At 43.2% G+C, this 19,205-nt stretch overlaps 1 protein-coding gene across 1 annotated transcript; it reads left to right on the plus strand.

The window, feature by feature from the left end:
* Window positions 1-342: 342 nt before the first annotated feature.
* Window positions 343-17,974, plus strand: ACTA2 (actin alpha 2, smooth muscle). The gene is made up of 9 exons (XM_007179145.3): window positions 343-499; window positions 4,541-4,695; window positions 6,102-6,230; window positions 8,761-8,871; window positions 10,894-10,978; window positions 11,352-11,513; window positions 12,999-13,190; window positions 14,660-14,841; window positions 17,686-17,974. Exons 2-9 carry the CDS (start codon window positions 4,567-4,569, stop codon window positions 17,827-17,829), a joined length of 1,134 nt encoding a protein of 377 aa, XP_007179207.1. The 5' UTR covers window positions 343-499; window positions 4,541-4,566; the 3' UTR covers window positions 17,830-17,974.
* The last annotated feature ends 1,231 nt before the right edge of the window (window positions 17,975-19,205 follow it).

Consider the following 19,205-nt stretch of genomic DNA (forward strand, 5'->3'; position numbering starts at 1 on the left):
CTTTCTTCATTGCAGACCCCGTTTTTAGGGGAATTTTTAAAAGTCCCTGCTCCTCAGAGGCTGCTTCGTTCTGTGCTCAGTTCATGAGGAAATGACCCGAAACGCTAGCAAGACAGCCGGCTGGCATCTCCTGAGGAATGTGCAAACCGTGCCTGCATCTGCCCCATGAGGCTCACTCAGTATCTCTGGACATTTCAGCAGTTGTTCTGAAGGCTTGGGGTGTTTATCTCCCACAGGCAGCTGAGCTGCCTGCCTTTTCATGAGCAGAGCAGTGGAATGCGGTGGAAGAGACCCAGACCTCCGGCCACCCAGATTAGAGAGTTTTGTGCTGAGGTCCCTATATGGTTGTGTTAGACTGAACGGAGGGCTGAAGTCTGTCTTTGTTCCTTGTTTGGGAAGCAAGTGGGAGGGGAGCAGACCAAGGGGCTATATAATCCTTCAGCGTTCAGCTTCCCCGAACACCAGCCAGAGGAGAGAAGCCCAGCCGAGCACTTTCAGGGTAAGTGGCACAGGCCCAGGGATGTGACTTAGATTCCAGCGGCTCTGACATTACCCAGTATAATCAGATGTCATCTCTGGGGATTTTGGCCAGGCTCACACACTCTGAAATTTTTGAATGAAGATTGTACTACTAACACGATTGTAGCTTTTAGCTCTAATGATCTAACCTTAAAATCCAAGCTAAGATGCAGGCTGGTGTGGGAAAGGGTGGGGAAAGCAAGATGGAATGAAATCTATGTGTGTCACCTGCAACATCTGTTTATACTAAACCAACAGCCTGGGTCTTGCAGCGCATTTCAGAGACGCAGTCAAGCTGTCTGCAGTAAGTTACGTGATGATTTATATTTAGGCACTGGAAACTCCAGTATCTGCTTGTGGTTCAGATTTGGTGTGGGGATTTTTCACTGGACTGTACTTTTGGTGCAGCTACGGTGTCTGGAAGTGGATTTTAACCGAAGTCCGTTGCCTAGCCTTTGATATTGGCTCCTTGTGTATTTGCATCTGGGTTCCTCTGGCTCTCATTGGTAGTGTCTTCTGTGGGAAAGTCTCTTGCGTGTAACTGTGAGCTTACACTTCAAGATATATGCGTCTCGGTTGGTGGGTCATATGCAGCAGAGCGCAGCAGGAGCCCAGCTGAATCTTTGTGAATAAAGAGAGAGGGAGTCGGGTGTGCGTCTGACAGCTGTTTGCGTTTCAGCCTATGGGATGTCTGGTTTGCATTTCTCAGCCGGGCGGGACCCAGGAGCCAGCCCTGCCACCCCAGGCTGCTCTTTGCTGTAAATCAGGGGTTGGCAGCTTCAGTCCGGGCTGGAGTTTTCACACTGAGATTTTCCTTCTATTTTGTGATTCATGACTAAATATGGTTTGTGTTTCAAGACTGTCGAGCTGGGACCTGGAGCGTTCCCCTCCCACTAACTCCTCATTTTTGGCACAAGATGCGCTCGAGTCGGTTGGAGCAAACCCCCTGACCCGGGTGCTGTTCCAAAAGCAGACATTCGAGTGTGTTTTACCTAATTAGGAAATGCTTTGCTCCAAACCCAGCTGCTCATCAGGTTAGGTAAGAGTTGCAAACCACTGAGCCGGGTCCTTTCTGGGGACACAGATTTCTCTAACGACAGTGCTCGTTTTAGAGATTTTAAAATTCTTCCTGGACATTTTCTTTCTTTCTTTCTTTCTTTTTTTTGCCAAATAAAAACACATTTACCAAATTTTGAGATTTTAAAATTTTCTGCATGCTTGCTGATGCTGACTGTTAAGCCTACTTGGTCTGCAGTGCATTCTAACACTCCCCCAAACACTTCCTGCCCAAGGAAAGGGTTATTAAGGACATGTGTATTCATAGTGACCACACCATCACGTTTTTAGAGCCCCCTAATTCCAAATAGTTTATCCTGTTTTCGGCCCTTACTTTTGTTTTGGCAAGTCTGCTTAGCACATCCAGAGAGGCTGCTGGTTCGGTGCTGACCGCCTCAGACTCATGTCTCGGACTCCGACCGCTTCTTCTGCCTTCTCTCTCTTACATTTCTCATCTCTCTTCTTGCTTCTTAATTTGCTAGGAAGGAAGCCAAATCACATGGCTGCCAAACATAATTCAGTGTCTGGAAAGGGAAGGGAAGTGTGGGAAAAGAAAGAGTCGGCCATTGATAACCCTCATTTTCCATTCTTACGAATAGAATCCACAAGTTGAAGGTTTCTGTGGGAGGCCTGGAGGGAGTGTGGAGAGAAAGCAAAGACTAGAAGTAAAAAGATCTGGATAATGATAATAATCACATAATGATGCTAATAATTTTTAAATAATATTTATTGAGAATTCATAATGTATATGCCACCATAAATTATTTTAAATGCCTTTTAAAAAATCTAATCCCCATAAGAACTCTATGTACTGCATACAGATTTTACTGTTGTTTCATAGATAAAGAAACTGATTTAGGGATGTTACATAACTTATTAAGTCACACAGCTTCTAAGCGGTGAAGGCCACACTCAAATCCAGAGCGAGACTCCAGAATCCAAGCCCATAATCATCATGTGCTGTCATCTTTATTGTTCTAACTCTACCAGTTTTGGGATCTTGGACAAATCATTCCAACTTGAGTCTTGATTTCCTGGTTTGTCAGTTGGAGATAATAGTACGTGTCCTGGATTTTAAGATATGTCCTCTCAGTTGAGGTTCATGCTCTTTGCAAAGGGTTATGTTGCATAAGACACTGCCAGGGAAGTTCTAGGCATTTGGAAAGATGGAGCATTGGTGTCATGGGAATGGTCTGGCACAACTCAAACTGTAATAGCTTTTTTTCTTTTCTTACGTCCCAGAAATTTCCTTAAAAGAGTTGCCTTTTATATCTAGGCCTGGCGGTGCAATGAGTTCACCAACTTAGAAGAATCTTCCTGAACCTGAAATCCTATCATCTCAAATCAGGCAGAGAACTCTGGGTGTCCCTCTCTTTAAAGACTATTTTCACCTAATTCTGCTTAAAAAATGGAAGGGGTCTAGATTGAAAGCTGAAGGGTAGCCAAGGGGACCTGATCTCTGGTTCAACTTTGCCTGTAAGGCCCTGTGTGACCTTGAGCAAATCACTTACCCTGAGTTTTCTCATTTGAGAAATGAGGGCATTAAATGAAAACGTTCTCTAATAAGCCTTCAATTTCCCAGATCTTTAAGTTGTTACTTTTGCTCCAGCCTTCCAAATTTTGCCGTAGGATCCAAGCTTAACAATGGGATATTTAAAATATTGTTTTCTTACTAAAAGAATACACGCTCAACTTATTTAGAAAATATTACAGAACCCAGGGATGATCATTTAAAACACCTAGAAAACCCGCCACTTCAAAAATAACCCCCATCAACATCATGGTAAATATGATTAATCTTTTTCTAGTGCATAAAAATACATTTTTTTAAAAGATTTATTTTTTTATTGATTAATTGATTGATTGATTGATTGCTATGTTGGGTCTTCGTTTCCGTGCTAGGGCCCTCTCCAGTTGTGGCAAGCGGGGGCCACTCCTCATCACGGTGCGCGGGCCTCCCACCGTCACGGCCTCTCCTGCTGCGGAGCACAGGCTCCAGACGCGCAGGCTCAGCAATTGCGGCTCACGGGCCCAGCCGGGCCCAGCCGCTCCGCGGCACGCGGGATCCTCCCAGACCAGGGCTCGAACCCGTGTCCCCCGCATTAGCAGGCAGATTCCCAACCACTGCGCCACCAGGGAAGCCCTAAAAATACATTTTTAATGGGATTGTACAATGTTACTTTCTCTAATCTCGTATTACATAAGAATATACCTGTAACTTATCTTTTATTTATCTTTTTTAATGGCAACAAAGCATTCTACTGCATGATGTGTAAATTTTTGGATTCACCCTGGCTTGTTGGACTTACAGGGTAGCAGTGGTTTTTATTAATGGAATAACTGTGGCCCCTAAAATTTAAAGCACCTTCTTAGAAAGTTTTGATTGGTTCTAATGTTTTTCCAAGGGTAAAATTTAAAGTCCTCAGGATCCAAAAGAGAATTTTCTTTTAAACATTTTACATTAAATGTCTCAATATTTCCAAATTTTCACATGCTGCCCATTCCTCAAAAATCTACGTTTCTGAAAAAAAATTTGAAGTTATAACATATCTAGAAAAATGTGAAGATGGTTGGATACAGACAGCAAATTCCAGATACTTCTTTGACAAATGACTTGTCCCTGTGAATATCTGATCTCATGGTCTGATATTCCATATGTGTTCTGCAGTAGTTCATTCATTCACTTACTTAGTCAGTCTTTAAAGTGCTTGTGAGCACATGTGACGTGCCAGCCACGGTGCTAGAGACCTGTTGTATGAACGTGGAAATCAGAGTTTTAGTTATAAAAAGTTTTCAGTCTAATGAAAGTACTTTGAGATAAATGCTGTGTTAGACAAGAATCAGCAGAGGGCGCTCTAGGAGTACACAGGAGGGGTCTCAACCCAGCCTGGAAGGTGGGAGTGGTCAGGTTAAGTGCCAAGACTGCTGGATAACAGCGGGGTGGCTTCCTCCCTGTTCCCTGCAGGACCCCGTGTCGTAGCTCCAGCCAAGATGTGTGAAGAAGAGGACAGCACCGCCCTGGTGTGTGACAACGGCTCTGGGCTCTGTAAGGCTGGCTTTGCTGGGGACGATGCTCCCAGGGCTGTTTTCCCGTCCATTGTGGGACGTCCCAGACATCAGGTGAGGAAAATTTTCTCTGGAACAGAGAGAAACAAGGCTATAGATTTGGTCCCTCTCTGTCGCTGGTACCCGCTATGGGTATTCATAGATTGTCTGTTGCTCTCTGCCCGGAAATGATGTAACCATGTTAAAAATGTACCTCTGATGACTGACGTCTAGAAATAAGTGCCAATTTAATACACAATGTTGATAGATTATCTATTGAGTGTCTATCAGATACAAAGACTGACTCTTTTTCATAAATCCTTTTTGTCTAAATGTAATCACTGTCATCAGCATCAGAAATATTTATGAGTTTATGGGTTATCTGATGTATTCCATAGCTACTCTTTGGAAAGAAACTAAAATAAAAGCCCAGGTCACTCACTCTCACAGAACCTAATGTTAGATGAAAATAAGCATTGTTACCAAATGTAATTTTACATCTGTTAGCTGTCAACAAAATACATGTGAACAGCCACATGGTAATTTTACGTAGCATTATGTAGAAACAAAATGTTGATGGCAGCCACAGGGTAAAAACTGAGAGTTTCATCTCAGAAATTCTCCTTCACAGCAGAAATGTATTTTGCACATTGAGCCTATCTGATTGATATTTAAGCTTTCAATTTGGCATAGATTCACAAGAACAAATAATAGAAGCCTCTCCCCATGAATGAACTCTGTCCCTTTGTTGAACTTCTGGGATGGAGATATTTTGCATAAATCACTACTTATGGAACTATAGTAGCCACGACTGTTTTGCAATTTTAAGTCACTCCAGTGCAATTTTAAATTTTAGTAATGAGAATTTTCTCTTTTTTAAAGCTTCAATGATTAAAAAATACATCCCACTTAATGGATTAAAAAATACATCCCACTACTTTAGGCAGATGTCAGTGTTGATTGGTATGAATTTATCTATGAGAAATCAAGCACAGAGTGATCATTTGTAGAAATGTTTTTGCTTATAACGGTTAGATATACTCCCGGGTAGGTGACAACTTCAAAAGTACAGTTTAAAGGATTTATAAGAGGCAAAATGCCATTTAACTAATATGTAAAATTTGACATATCCATTCAACAAATAATGATTGAGTGCCGAATACGTGCCAGGCAATTTGTCATAGTGGCGAACAAGACAGATACAGTCTTTGCCCTAAGAGAGCTCATCAAGGGATGTAGAAGATACATGACACAAAGTTGCCTTACCCCCAGGGTTCTCTGCTATTTGAGAGAACTAGTCAGGCCTGTTTCCAATCAACTAAGGCTGTTTCTTAAGAACTTAGTGACGGTAGGATTCAGCGTATCATTGTTGGTACCGGAAGGAACTTTCTATCGCAATGATTTAACCCTTTGTGTTCGGACTGTAATCAGTTCACAAGTTCTGAGAGAGGCTGGCTCGTGACGTGTTGAACCTTTTTTAGGGGGTGATGGTGGGAATGGGACAAAAAGACAGCTACGTGGGTGATGAAGCACAAAGCAAAAGAGGCATCCTGACCCTGAAGTACCCGATAGAACACGGCATCATCACCAACTGGGACGACATGGAAAAGGTACCCGGAGATTCATGCATAATTCCTGTGGCTCCTGATTCCAAACATCTTGCTACTGCTGGGGAAAAGAACTGGCTCACTTTGCCCAATTGTACTTTTACTTGTTGATGTTCCTTCTAGATTATTACTAACTGGAAAAAAAAAAAAAATCCTGAACTGTTTCTTTAAATAATAAAAAAAAAAAAGCAAATCCTTTGCCTAACAGGGTTTATAAACCAATTAGAGTGAGCTAGCTCTGCAGATGAGAACAGTAGTCCTTAGACAATGGTGGGAATTAATAGTCTATTGCTCAGTCCACTGGCTTGCCCTCCGAGGACAAGCATTATATGAGTAGCAGCCGGGAGAACAAAGGGTTGCCTTCACCCACCCATTCTTGAAAGTTTTTCATTAACTCACCCTGAACATTTAAAAAATATATATATTTTTTAGTTTTCACTGTAGAAAACTATACATTCATACATTCCTGAATGTCCCTCAACATATTGAAGCCCAAGCACATGACAAAAAATTTTAAATAAATATTTTTAAAAGTATCTCCCTGTGTTGCATTAAGAGAAGTCTTTATCTCCCAGACCCATATAGCAGAGCTAATGAGAAGAGTTAAATCCTAGGATTTTGATGTTTGTTATTAGAAACATTATGGAAACACAAGTGATCAGAGAAAAAGCAGAAGAAATAATGAGAAAGTGACTTAAATTTTTTAAATGCAGCAAATATATTAGAACCAGAACATCTGGACTTTCATATATCTGTCAGCTCCATACACACATACACACACACACTCTCTCTCCCTCCCACTAGTGTAAAAGAAAATAGTGTTGCTAGGATTTATCAGTAATAATGCTGAAACTTCTGCTTCTCTACAAAAATTGTGTTTCATTAGGTTTACTGCGTCTAAGATTCTGGATTTGGTTAAGACTGCAGTTTTCACTGTGAAGAAGATATTAATAGTGGGAAAATACTCTTTTAAGAGTTTCTCCATGGAGCTGGCAGCGTCTCAGAAGGGATGCACCTGGAGAAAGATCCTTGGAACAAATAAAGCATTCCATAATTTCTAAAATTTAAATTCAAAGGGTCTTCGAGAGAGAGAGAGAAGAATGAGAGAGAGAGAGAGAGAGATTGGTTGGTTTTTAAACGATGCTTCAGCGTATCCATAGTATATAATACGATTGGTAGAATTTCTTTTCTTCACTTTTTTTTTTTTTTTTTTTTGATTTCTTGAACACTGTGCTGCTTTTACCTCATCAAAGGAATAGAACTTTCAGGAGTCTCATTTCCTTTCTAGAAACAACAAATTCAAAACCAAAGTAACTGCAATAAGATAAAGACTCTTTAAAGTCGATCTAGCTTTTATTAATGTATGAGCTTTCACTAGCAGTTCTTGTTTTATTTTGTTTTAATTCTGAATGAATTTAATATTTCTGGTGCTAGTGGAGAATTTTCAGACTTTTAAAAATAACTAATTAACTGAACCTTTTTCACGATGCTTTGTTCTTTATGGCATCCAGGGATTAAAGAAGATGCTCACAGGGAACTCTACTTAATATTCTGTAATAACCTATATGGGAAGAGAATCTGAAAAAGTGTGGACATATGTATATATATAACTGAATCACTTTGCTGTACACCTGAAACTAACACAACATTGTATATCAACTATACTCCAATATAAAATAAAAATTAAATTTAAAAAAGAAACAGCTCAAAAATAAAAAAAATAAAGAGGCTGCTCAACCATGAAGCAAACACAAGTATGTCCAAAGTACATCACACGGACATGCTACAAATAGGCACTGGCTTTTTTTGGAAACACCTGAAGGCCAAATGTCTGCCCATGAATGAAAAGTCCAGAGTGTGCTGACCGAGGCAGGCTTCTCTCAGCCCTGGGGAGCAAAGAGGGGAATGGGAGGGAGGAAAATTTCCCTTAAATATTAAAAATGGCAATTAGGTTTTCAGGTCAGCTTCATTCATCCTTTCATATATTCATTCATTTGTCCTTTTACTTGCAACTCTAAGTCATTTGCCCATGAATATTAACTAAAGTGGAAATAGGGGGTAAAGAAGATATAGTTGAATAATGGTAACATTTACTCTGGGCTAGGCACTGAGCTAAATAGCAACTCTAGGGTTCCCTGACTTAAGACAGGGACAAATTATTTTTATGTTACCCATGGAGAGATTGTGGCTGAGAAGGGTTAAAATTTGCCTAAGCTCACGTAACCAAGAAGTGGTTAAGCCAGAATTTGAACCCAGGTTTGATGCCAGAGCCTGTACCCTTAACCACTGCTCCATCCTGCCTCATAGCCCTGGGTTTGCGTTTTTGCTCATTCACCTGCTAGCTGTGTATCCTCAGTGAGTTACTTACAGCCCTTGAGTTTCAGTCTCTGCATCTGTAAAAATGCGGACACGTAATGAGTACTTCTAGCATTTTATTTGGACCTGGTTTCATTAGCCCATTCTGATCCCTTTTCGAGGACTGCAGTGCCCTTACAGCGTCACATCATTGTGCTTTTCCCGGTCCCCCTGCTAGATCTGGCACCACTCTTTCTACAATGAGCTTCGTGTTGCCCCTGAAGAGCATCCAACCCTGCTCACCGAGGCACCCCTGAACCCCAAAGCCAACCGGGAGAAAATGACCCAGGTAAATATGCACTCCAGGGCCCAGCACTTTGGGGTCTGGGGAAAGTCCTGTGTTAAAGGGGCTGTGCAGGGCAGCAGCAAGAAGGCCCACCCAACAGTCCACTCACAGGCTGATAACTTTCCAGGATTCCAAAGCCCCGGTGCATCCTTACTGCAGGAATGGCCCCTTGGTTCCAAGAGCAACAGGAAATTTCCAAGATTTAACTGAAAAGGTGACATGTTTAGGTTAAAACCTTGTAAGGAGAAGTCATTTCAAAGTGCAGGATAACATAAAAATGGGGAATTTTGGTTCTGGAGTCCGACAGATCCCGGTTTGAAAACTCGATCTGTCACTTAATCAGCTATGTGACTTTAAAGAATCCACTTAATTTCTCAGAGTCTCAGTTTCCTTGTCCATATGTTCGGAATAATATTAGTACTATTATTTTTCAAAGGATTGATGTGAAGATTAATGAGGTAAAGGCTAAATGTGTTCCATGGTACCTGGTATGATAACCTTCAACAAATAGTTATTATTGTCATTATTGTGACTTGTCTGAAGCTCAAAGGTTTTGGATCAGGAGACCATCCGTTCCACCAGCCAGACAAGATTTCCAGTTTGGATGAGCTGCTAAGTAAATACACCTAGTGTCAATTTCATGCTTGCTATGGTTAAGCACTGGACTAAGCATTTTATACGCATTGTGTCTTTAAATCTTAACAACATAAAGCAGGAGCTATTCGTATGCTGATAATATAAATGAAGAAATCGAGGCTCAAGTACATTAGGTGATTGTCCCAAGGTCACACAGCTAGAAGTGGCAGAGCTTGGATTTGGCCCATGATCTTTTGACCTCGGAGAATAATAAATGTAAATACTGCAGGGTCTTTTTCTCGGAAGAGTTCTAGGCCCTACACCAACACACTAGCAGCTGTTCTCTACAGGGGAACATCTGTGTGTCTGGGAAGTGCTCATGTAGCAAGAGATGTTGTTTCTTATGGGGGTTATTTTTCCTGTGAATGGTAAAAAATATAGTTGGGGATTATGGCCGTCTAGCAAATGATGCTAGATATTCACTCTGGTGAATGGACCAGGGAGGGTTTTGCAGATGGAGAAATGGTGGTCTGCGGGCATCTCCGTGGGCACAGATTTCTAATGCTTGACCCGGAGGGACACTGGTTCTAATCGTGTCCCTAGACTGCATGAGCTGCCACGTTGACATTCATACTTGGTTCTCTGTTACCAGCAGGCGGTTCTTTTCTTCCAGGAATCAGGGCTCCTTCACTGCAGCCAGAGTGGCCTCAGATTCTAGGGCTGGCATTGACCCAGCAACTACATAAAAAAGTGGAACAGATTAAACGAACCTCAGACCACAGAACAGGGCTCATCTCAACCAGTCTGAGCTTCAGGTTTAAAAGGCCTCTTTCATGAATTCCCTGGTGGTCCAGTGGTTAGGACTCTGAGCTTTCACTGCAGAGGGCCTGGGTTCAATCCCCGGTCAGGGAACTAAGATATGCAAGCCGCGTGGCCAAAAAAAAAAAAAAAAAGGCTCTTTCATACACCAGAGAAGTATAGATGCTGTCTTTTGTTTCTTTTGGCTTTGATAACAGTATCAAGTCCTGGACTGTCCACACTGGAGGACCCTCAGAACCCTTCTCATCCAAACTCCTCCTCCATTTGTTATCAAGAGACCTGGAATGAAGCCCACATTATTCATCTGTTAGTTTGGTGAATCCTCCCAGGTCATGTTCAAGTCAGGGCCAGGGCCAGGGCCAGGGCCAGGGCCAGAAGCTAGACCCTCCTTATACCTGGCTGGTCATGTATCCCCCTCCCCATGCCATCAGGCCTCTGGTATAATGGTTTCTTCATTTACACCTTCATTTCTCCTTGACTAGTAACCAAGGCTGCCCTGGCCCTCCTCTACCTTAGTTTCCTCTGCCCAGAACCACGTGGGCCCTCTGCGTTCCTCAGCAAGATGCTGTCTTGTGCATCCTTGGTAAGACTGGCAGCATCACTAACTCAGCTCTTTGAATTGCTTTGCAGATTATGTTTGAGACTTTCAATGTCCCAGCCATGTATGTGGCTATTCAGGCAGTGCTGTCCCTCTACGCCTCTGGACGTACAACTGGTAGGTGGTGGGGAGGGGTGAGAGCCTCAGTTGAATACACCATCAGTTACAGGATTTAACGGTTCATAAACACACGGGTTGTGATGGATCGGGGTTTAGTTCAAATTGACAGGGTTAATTCCAGCCCTCAGAGGTCTTCTTCTCACCTTTAAAATTAAGCCCTTTAACTTGTATTTCCAGGAGGACTTCTCCTATTGTTTCCCTCTTCCTGTTCTTTTCTTTTTTTTTCTTTATCCAGCCCTGCCCCACTTCTCCTATCAAATGCCTTCCTTCCTTTCAAATAAGAGGCTTAGAAATTCCCCTTCTATTAGACCAGTAAGTGATCACATACCAGCTGCCCTGGTGACTTTTATTGTGTACAACTGTCCCCCAGGCATTGTGCTGGACTCTGGAGATGGTGTTACCCACAATGTACCCATCTATGAGGGCTATGCCTTGCCCCACGCCATCATGCGTCTGGACCTGGCTGGCCGAGATCTCACCGACTACCTCATGAAGATCCTGACTGAGCGAGGCTATTCCTTCGTGACCACAGGTGAGGCCTGCGGGAGATAAAGGGAGGGGGTGTAAGGGCGGGGTGTTCTTCCCGGACTTGGTGATTATCCAGGGAAACAATGGGAGGCAGCCTTGCAGATATCAAGGCCTGATTCTAATGCCCGGGGCAAAGCAGTGAGTATTTTGCTATGTGAAATCGCTAACCGATTACACTATTTCTTCAAGAAGAACAGTTATAACCATCTGGTATTATGAGCTAGTCAGAGTTGCATTATTTGAACATTTTTTAATGCCTTCCATTCACACATAGAGACTGAAGATGGTATGGTGTGGTGATGGGCAGTCTTTGGAGACATCTCAGTAGGACTTGGGTCCCAATTCTGCCACTCACTAGCTGTGGGACCTTGGACTAGATGCCCAAGTTCACTAAGCCATAGCCTCTTCATCTGTGAAATGGGAGTAATCATAGACCCTTTCTCACAAGGATGTTGTGAGTAGTAAATGAGATCATGCACGTGCAATTCCTGGCCCTGAGGAAGCATGCAGCACTTGTTAGTGACTATTAATATCAACCCGCAGGCAGCGACACATTTGTCTTCAGACTATAAACTGGCGTCACCTGGTCTCTATCTACGAGAGGCAGAGGCAGACTATACTAGAGATGTCGGGACATCCTCAGTGCCCTTGACCCTGACTGCCTGCCCTCCCTTGGCCAGTTTGGTCTTGTCCATATGTTTAGGTTTCTGGACATCCCTGAGGTTTATTCTAGACTCCAAGTTTGAGCCCTGAAGATGTTAAAATCTCCTTTTGGAGTAGGCAGTTGAGTGAATTCTGTTCCTCCTCTACTCCCTATGAAGAATTCCAAGATGCTTCCAAAAGGTTCCCAGGGGCCCAGATGGAACCAATAGCTTAGAACTTCAGAGGGCAGGAGTCTGAAAGCGGTCTGCCTGCCCACTTCTTCCATGCACCACTGGGGCCTTCTCAATTGGGATTTGTCCTGAGCCAGGGCCTGCCTCTTTCTGGAAGCTGATGAATTTTCCAAGGGTTTGAGCTAGAATCTACCTGGCCCAGATGACACAGGTCTCTGGAGCTTTTTGAAACTGTAGGGGCCTCTAAGGGGCGGCTTCGGCACGCGTCTTCCTGGTCAACTGAAAATCCAATATAACAAACGGTTATAAAGCACTTATAATGGAGATTCATTAGTTAATCGTGCAAAAAAGTTAATGTACAAAGGATTTCCTGCTCTTTGTCTGTTTCTAGCCAGCTCATTTTCATCCTGTCCTGAACTTTCCAGACAATATTTGCTAAGAACCTTCTGTGTGAGGCACTCCGCTGGGAACAGAAGCGGTTCCGTAGTGGACTTATAATTTAATTGCCCTGCTGGATTTGGGGTTGCAGAATGTAATATCGAACTTATACACTTTGTGGATGGAGCCTGTATTGTAGGAGAGCCTGCAGTAGGGCAGGTGGATTTTTACCGCCTGTGCAAACCATGTTTGCCACCATGTTTGTATCTCGCTGACAGCTGAGCGTGAGATTGTCCGGGACATCAAGGAGAAACTGTGCTATGTAGCCCTGGACTTTGAAAACGAGATGGCCACTGCTGCGTCCTCCTCCTCCCTCGAGAAGAGCTACGAGCTGCCTGACGGGCAGGTGATCACCATTGGGAATGAGCGGTTCCGCTGCCCAGAGACCCTGTTCCAGCCCTCGTTCATCGGTAGGCAGCACTCCCTGCCCTTGCTTCTGGGGAGACCACCCTCTCCTCCTGCACCCAGCCGACCCTCAGCCCCCAGCACCCTTCTGCGTGTGGGGACATGTGACAGGGGCCACAAAACCGAGTGCATTTCTAAACTAGGGCAAAGGAAAGAATGTCACATTTTTAAGAGTTAAGGAGGCCAGAAAAGGAGTTTTCTTTTTTTTTTTTTTTTTAATTTACTTATGGCTGTGTTGGGTCTTCGTTTCTGTGCGAGGGCTTTCTCCAGTTGCAGCAAGCGGGGGCCATTCTTCATCGCGGTGTGCGCGGGCCTCTCACTATCGCGGCCTCTCTTGTTGCGGAGCACAGGCTCCAGACGCGCAGGCTCAGTAATTGTGGCTCACGGGCCTAGTTGCTCCGCGGCATGTGGGATCTTCCCAGACCAGGGCTCGAACCCGTGTCCCCTGCATTGGCAGGCAGATTCTCAACCGCTGCGCCACCAGGGAAGCCCCAGGAGTTTTCTTTTTAAGAAAACATTGTCTATGTTGTAGTCAAGCCCAAAGCATTCTTGGCGTGTGGTTTACTGTGAAAGAATCAGATACTCTCTGTGCTTAGGACACAGTGGAGCCACTGGATGGATGGGAAAGATAGGTTGAATGCTGAGTTTGGGAATAATAGGGGGAGAGAAAAATGGAAATGCCCAATCCTACGTTAGCACTGACCTTGGGGGACAGGTTAGCATAGTTGTTTACAGAGGGCAGGCTCTGGGAGGGGTGAGCCTGGGTTTGAGTCTTAATTCTCTATTCATGACCTTGGACCCTGAAGTCTCAGTGTCCTCACCTATAAAATGAGGATTGTCATAGTACCTATTTCATAGGGTGGCTGTGAGGATTACACGAGCTCTGTGGGGGGCACTTAGCCCAGGACTTGGCCGAAATGAGCATTCAATGCTTATTAGTTATTGGCTGTAATTAATCACTAAGCATTATTAGTATTACATCATAAAACTGCAAAGATTGAAGAAAAGCGAGTCTTTGTCCAAATAAAATGAAGCTTCTTTTTTTTTTTTTTTTGGATGATTCAGCATCATATAGTTTTAAGGAGTAAGAACAAGGCAGCAGCCAAAGAGGGACTTGGGAGAGCTCTGAGCAACGGCTGCAACATTGGCTCAGCGTGGAAACTTCTGCTGGCAATCTGAAGACTTTGCTTCTTATTTGAATCATTTATAGTAGTGAGTCTATTAAAAATTAGGGATATGATGTTGTAGCCCCCCACCCTCCCAGAGATGCTGAGGCAGGGCTTCCTCCCTAGACAAGAGGTAGGAGGACATGGGGCCTTCGAGGACCTTTCGGTCCTGAGATGGCTGGTTCCCAGAGCATCATGCCTGCCTAGCTTTGGTCCAGTGTAAGATCATCCAGTTGCTCGCATCGTCTTCCACGTCAACCTGGGCTTTATTCACCACCCAAGGACCATGGTCTGTGTCTCTTTTCCAGGGATGGAGTCTGCTGGCATCCATGAAACCACCTACAACAGCATCATGAAATGCGATATTGACATCAGGAAGGACCTCTATGCTAACAACGTCCTCTCCGGGGGCACCACCATGTACCCCGGCATTGCCGACCGCATGCAGAAGGAGATCACGGCCCTGGCGCCCAGCACCATGAAGATCAAGGTACAGTTCAGTGACGGACCCATGTATCCTGCTGGCAATGCCAGCCCTACAACCAGAGGTGAAGGACTCTTCAGAGGCTACATCTTGGTCACATGCACTCACGGGTTTTAGAGCTAGGCAGTCGTTAAAAGTCCACAAGTCCCATACTTTAAAGGATATAGGTCAGTTCAGTTCATAAAGGAGTTGAATTATCTTGTACAAAATTTAATCTATACTTATCCTTGTCAATCAGCTACTTTCAGCAGCTGCAGTGAAGGTCAATAGAGCCCCCCATGTGTCCATATCTCACTAAAATACACATTTTGTTGTTTTTCCTCATCCCCAAAAATAGTGCATTTCATGTATAGAGCATTACAAATATTACAGATGAGCCAGACTTATTTCTGAAGAGGTGTAAACCCTGTAGATTCAATAGTATATACTCTTCTTCCAGGACTAAACGTGACTCCATCTCAGTGGCCAGGAATTAGAATTTTATCTTCATCTCTCTGTCTGACATACCCTTTGATACAAGTGCTCAAAAGTGCAGCATGACCCCCGGATGACCAAGCTCAGTCCTTGAGCCATCAGAACCCCTACACTGTGTGAGTTTTGAGTCACAGCCAGAGAAACTCAGATTAAAAGGCCATCATTCTTTTTTTTTTTTTTTTTTTTTTTTTTTTTAAAGGAAGTAAAACTTGTAATCATAATAATAACTCACTAGAGTACTCAAGAAATTAGGACTTAATAATTTGCTATAAAGTAATTATACATCTTGCTTTCACAGAGACAAAATTTTTTTATGACAGTTTTAATGCCTACTTGCTTCTGTGTCTTATTTTCTATAGAAATGCAGTTTTTCTTGTGACATTTATACCTTTAATAAATTTTATTTTCATGAAGCTATAAAACTCTTCATTGGCAAATGCAACTGCAAGGTTAAATTTATCCCAAGAGCCACAAAGAGTTATTGGAAATGTGTCCTGTAAATTATTACTGCAAATATACTGCAATTCTTAAACTAGAGTATTGTAAGTGTAGATTTTAGAAATCAACTTAGGATTTTAGTCAAAAGGCCATCATTCTTTGGAGGCAAACTGGTGACTTCTCAAAGGCTGTTATCACTCTGAAATCAGGAGGCCAGGCTGGGACCTTCTGATCCACATCCCAGGGAGCAGGAGAAGGGGCACCCTGGGGGCAGTTCACACACACGAGAGGTATTCAGACAAGTTCTCTGTTATTTGCACTCTTTTTTTGAAAGGGTCTGCTGCTAACATAACAGGGAGGGCTAGACTGAAGCATGCTCTCTCTCCACATTAGAGGCTCGGAATTCTGCGGGTTAAGAGGAGAGAGACTGTTTTCTGAGGATTTGTGATTCTCAGATGCCCCTCCGATTGGCACTTACCTCCTCATCTTCCCACCCTGGAGGGAGGGATGGAGGGAGGGATGGAGGGAGGGACATGAAACCAGCTGCTAGGGTTGCTGACAAAGCCAACCGAGGTTGGGGGTATATGACAGACACCCAGCTAGAGTTGGGTAGTTTCTAGTTCTTCAAACTTGGAGTCTTGAATAGAAATGAATGTAGAACTTTGAGCTCCAGTGTGATGAGAGCAAACCATTAAAAACCTGGCACAGTAAGATGGTGACACTAGGGGAAACTGACACTGAATGGGGGTGGGGGGTGGTCTATAGGAACTCTCTGCACTGTCTTTACCACTTTTCTGTAAAACTAAAATTATACGAAAATGAAAAGTTATTTCTAAAACAAAACAAAAAAATACCTGGGAGAAGTCCAGGTTTGCATACTGGGTCTGATATGTACCAACTGGTGTGATCAACGTCAATTACTTAAACCTCTCTCAGTCTCTGTTTCCTCATTTGGAATAGGAGAGTAATTCAGTACTTACTCTTCAAAGTGGTTATGAGCATTAAATGAGATAGTACATGTAAAATGCTTAGCTAAGTGCTAGGCACATGGTAAGTGCTCAGTAAATATCAGCTACTTGTATTAAAAATAAATGTTCAACCAGAGCTCAAGGGATAAACAGAAATTAAACCCTTTCACCACCGTTTCAGAAATACCTTATCTGTTGGCCCAAGTGTCCATATTCATTTCTATCCAAGTATCCAAGTCTGATGTGGAATTTGGAATTACTCAACTACAGCTATTTTTAGAGTTGCTGTAGGGAGACATACCCTTGGCCTGATTCACTGATCTCTGAGCCTAAACCATTCATTGATTTAAGAAACGTCAACATGTCCTTATATGCCAGGCCTGTGCAGTGGGTAGGACCAGCCAATGCAGCCTAACCCGGACCTATCCCAGGGGAATGTTCATCCCAGTGGGGGACACTTGGGTCCCTCTGAGTTAAACAGTGCATCTCAGTGTACTTAATCAGGTCTATAGTAAGTTCCTGTGGAGGAAGTTCTGGCACAATCAAAACTTCTCCTTGAAGCTGCTGGTGTTTGTGTCCACAGAGTGTATGTGTCGTGCTGAGTTCTGAAGAACAGCTTATGGAAGTCAGGGACATTGTCAGGGCTTAAGTGGAGGCCATGCAGGATTTGGGGCCAACTTTCAGTTTGCCCAATAGTAGACTGAATGCAGCAGGGGTGTCATAGATGCTTTGGAACAGATTGTGTAAAAGGAAGCTGGGAAACCAAATGTGCTCACTGAAGAATCTCTAAATCCACAACTTATTCACACCCCATGGGTTAGGGCTCAGGTTCGGGTTCAGCATCTAACAGCCAAGACTGTCCCTGTTGTCCATGAAACTTCAGCGGGGGCCACCAAATTCGGACCATGCTGGAATGCCCAGGCCCCGTCCTAGTGCATTAATGGCCCTTCTTTCTCATGCTGACCAACAGATCATTGCCCCTCCCGAGCGCAAATACTCCGTCTGGATTGGCGGCTCCATCCTGGCCTCTCTGTCCACCTTCCAGCAGATGTGGATCAGCAAACAGGAGTACGACGAGGCCGGGCCATCCATCGTCCACCGCAAATGCTTCTAGAACACTTCCCTGCTCTCTGTCTCTAGCACACACTGTGAATGTTTTGTGGAATAATGCCTTCAATTCTTTTCCAAATCATTCCTAGCCAAAGCTCTGACTTGTTACCTATGTGTTTTTTAATAAATCTGAAATATGTTACCTGTAACCTGTCGCCTTGGCCTCTGATCAGCACCAGGCTGATCACGTTATTTCTGTTAGGCTGACCTCACCCATTACCGAGTGGCTCCCTCTAGTGGTAAGGCCGAGGACATGACAACCAGGATGTGTAAGTCTCCCAGGAAAGGGTGGAATCACATTAACAAGGGAAGTGCCAACCAATGCCGTAAGTGGGAAGAATTTGAAAACACACAGGAGATAAACATAAACATGGGTTAAAATGTATCAACAGGATAATCCACACTGACTCACAACTTGCTGAGTCATTATATAACTTTGCTCTCTATAACTTCCTGACTGGTAGCCTGGTGGGTGAAAATAAAACAACAACTCTGTGTGTGTGTGTGTGTATGTGTGTGTGTGTGTGTGTGTGTGCTTGTACACACACATACATACATATATTATACATGCACATATATATGACTTTTTATATATAACAAATTAAACTTAAATATATATTAAAAGAAAGTATGACTTAAGTTTACCAGGGGAAACATAGATTTTTAAAAAACAGAAATGGTGCTCTAAAATCTCACTACACATCTAAATCATCTGTTTGCCTTCTTCTAATCAATATCTGTCTCTGAAAATTATACTACAGTTACTTTCACACCAGAAGGGATGGGAAAAATAACAATACTTTCCAAGGACCACTGGTGTCAATCATCACCACTAAGGGATTCACATATATCTTCACTCATTTGTTCTTCAGAACTCTTTGGGGAAAATATTATTATCATACCCATTTTATTTTACTTTATTTTTATGTTAATTTTTTTATTGAAGTATAGTTGATTTACAATGCTGTGTTAGTGCCATGTGTACAGCAAAGTGATTCAGTTATACACACATATATAGTTATTCTTTTTCAGATTCTTTTCCCTTATAGGTTATTACAAAATACTGAGTAGAGTTCCCTGTGCTATACAGTAGGTCCTTGTGGGTTATCTTTTTTTTTTTTTTTTTTTTGTCCGGCTGCACCACGCGGCATGCAGTATCTTAGTTCCCCAACCAGGGATGGAACCTGTGGCCCCTGCAGTGGAAGTGTGGAGTCTTAACCACTGGACCACCAGGGAAGTCCTGGTTATCTATTTTTTATATAACAGTGTGTATATGTTAATCCCAAACATTTTATAGAGGAAGAAACAGAAGCTTTCCCTTAATATCATTATATAGGAGAGCTGCCAACTTCTCTTTTACCCAACTGGCCCAGGAGGTAC

This window comes from Balaenoptera acutorostrata, chromosome 16, assembly GCF_949987535.1.
Source record: "Balaenoptera acutorostrata chromosome 16, mBalAcu1.1, whole genome shotgun sequence".
Classification (NCBI taxonomy): Eukaryota; Metazoa; Chordata; class Mammalia; order Artiodactyla; family Balaenopteridae; genus Balaenoptera; species Balaenoptera acutorostrata.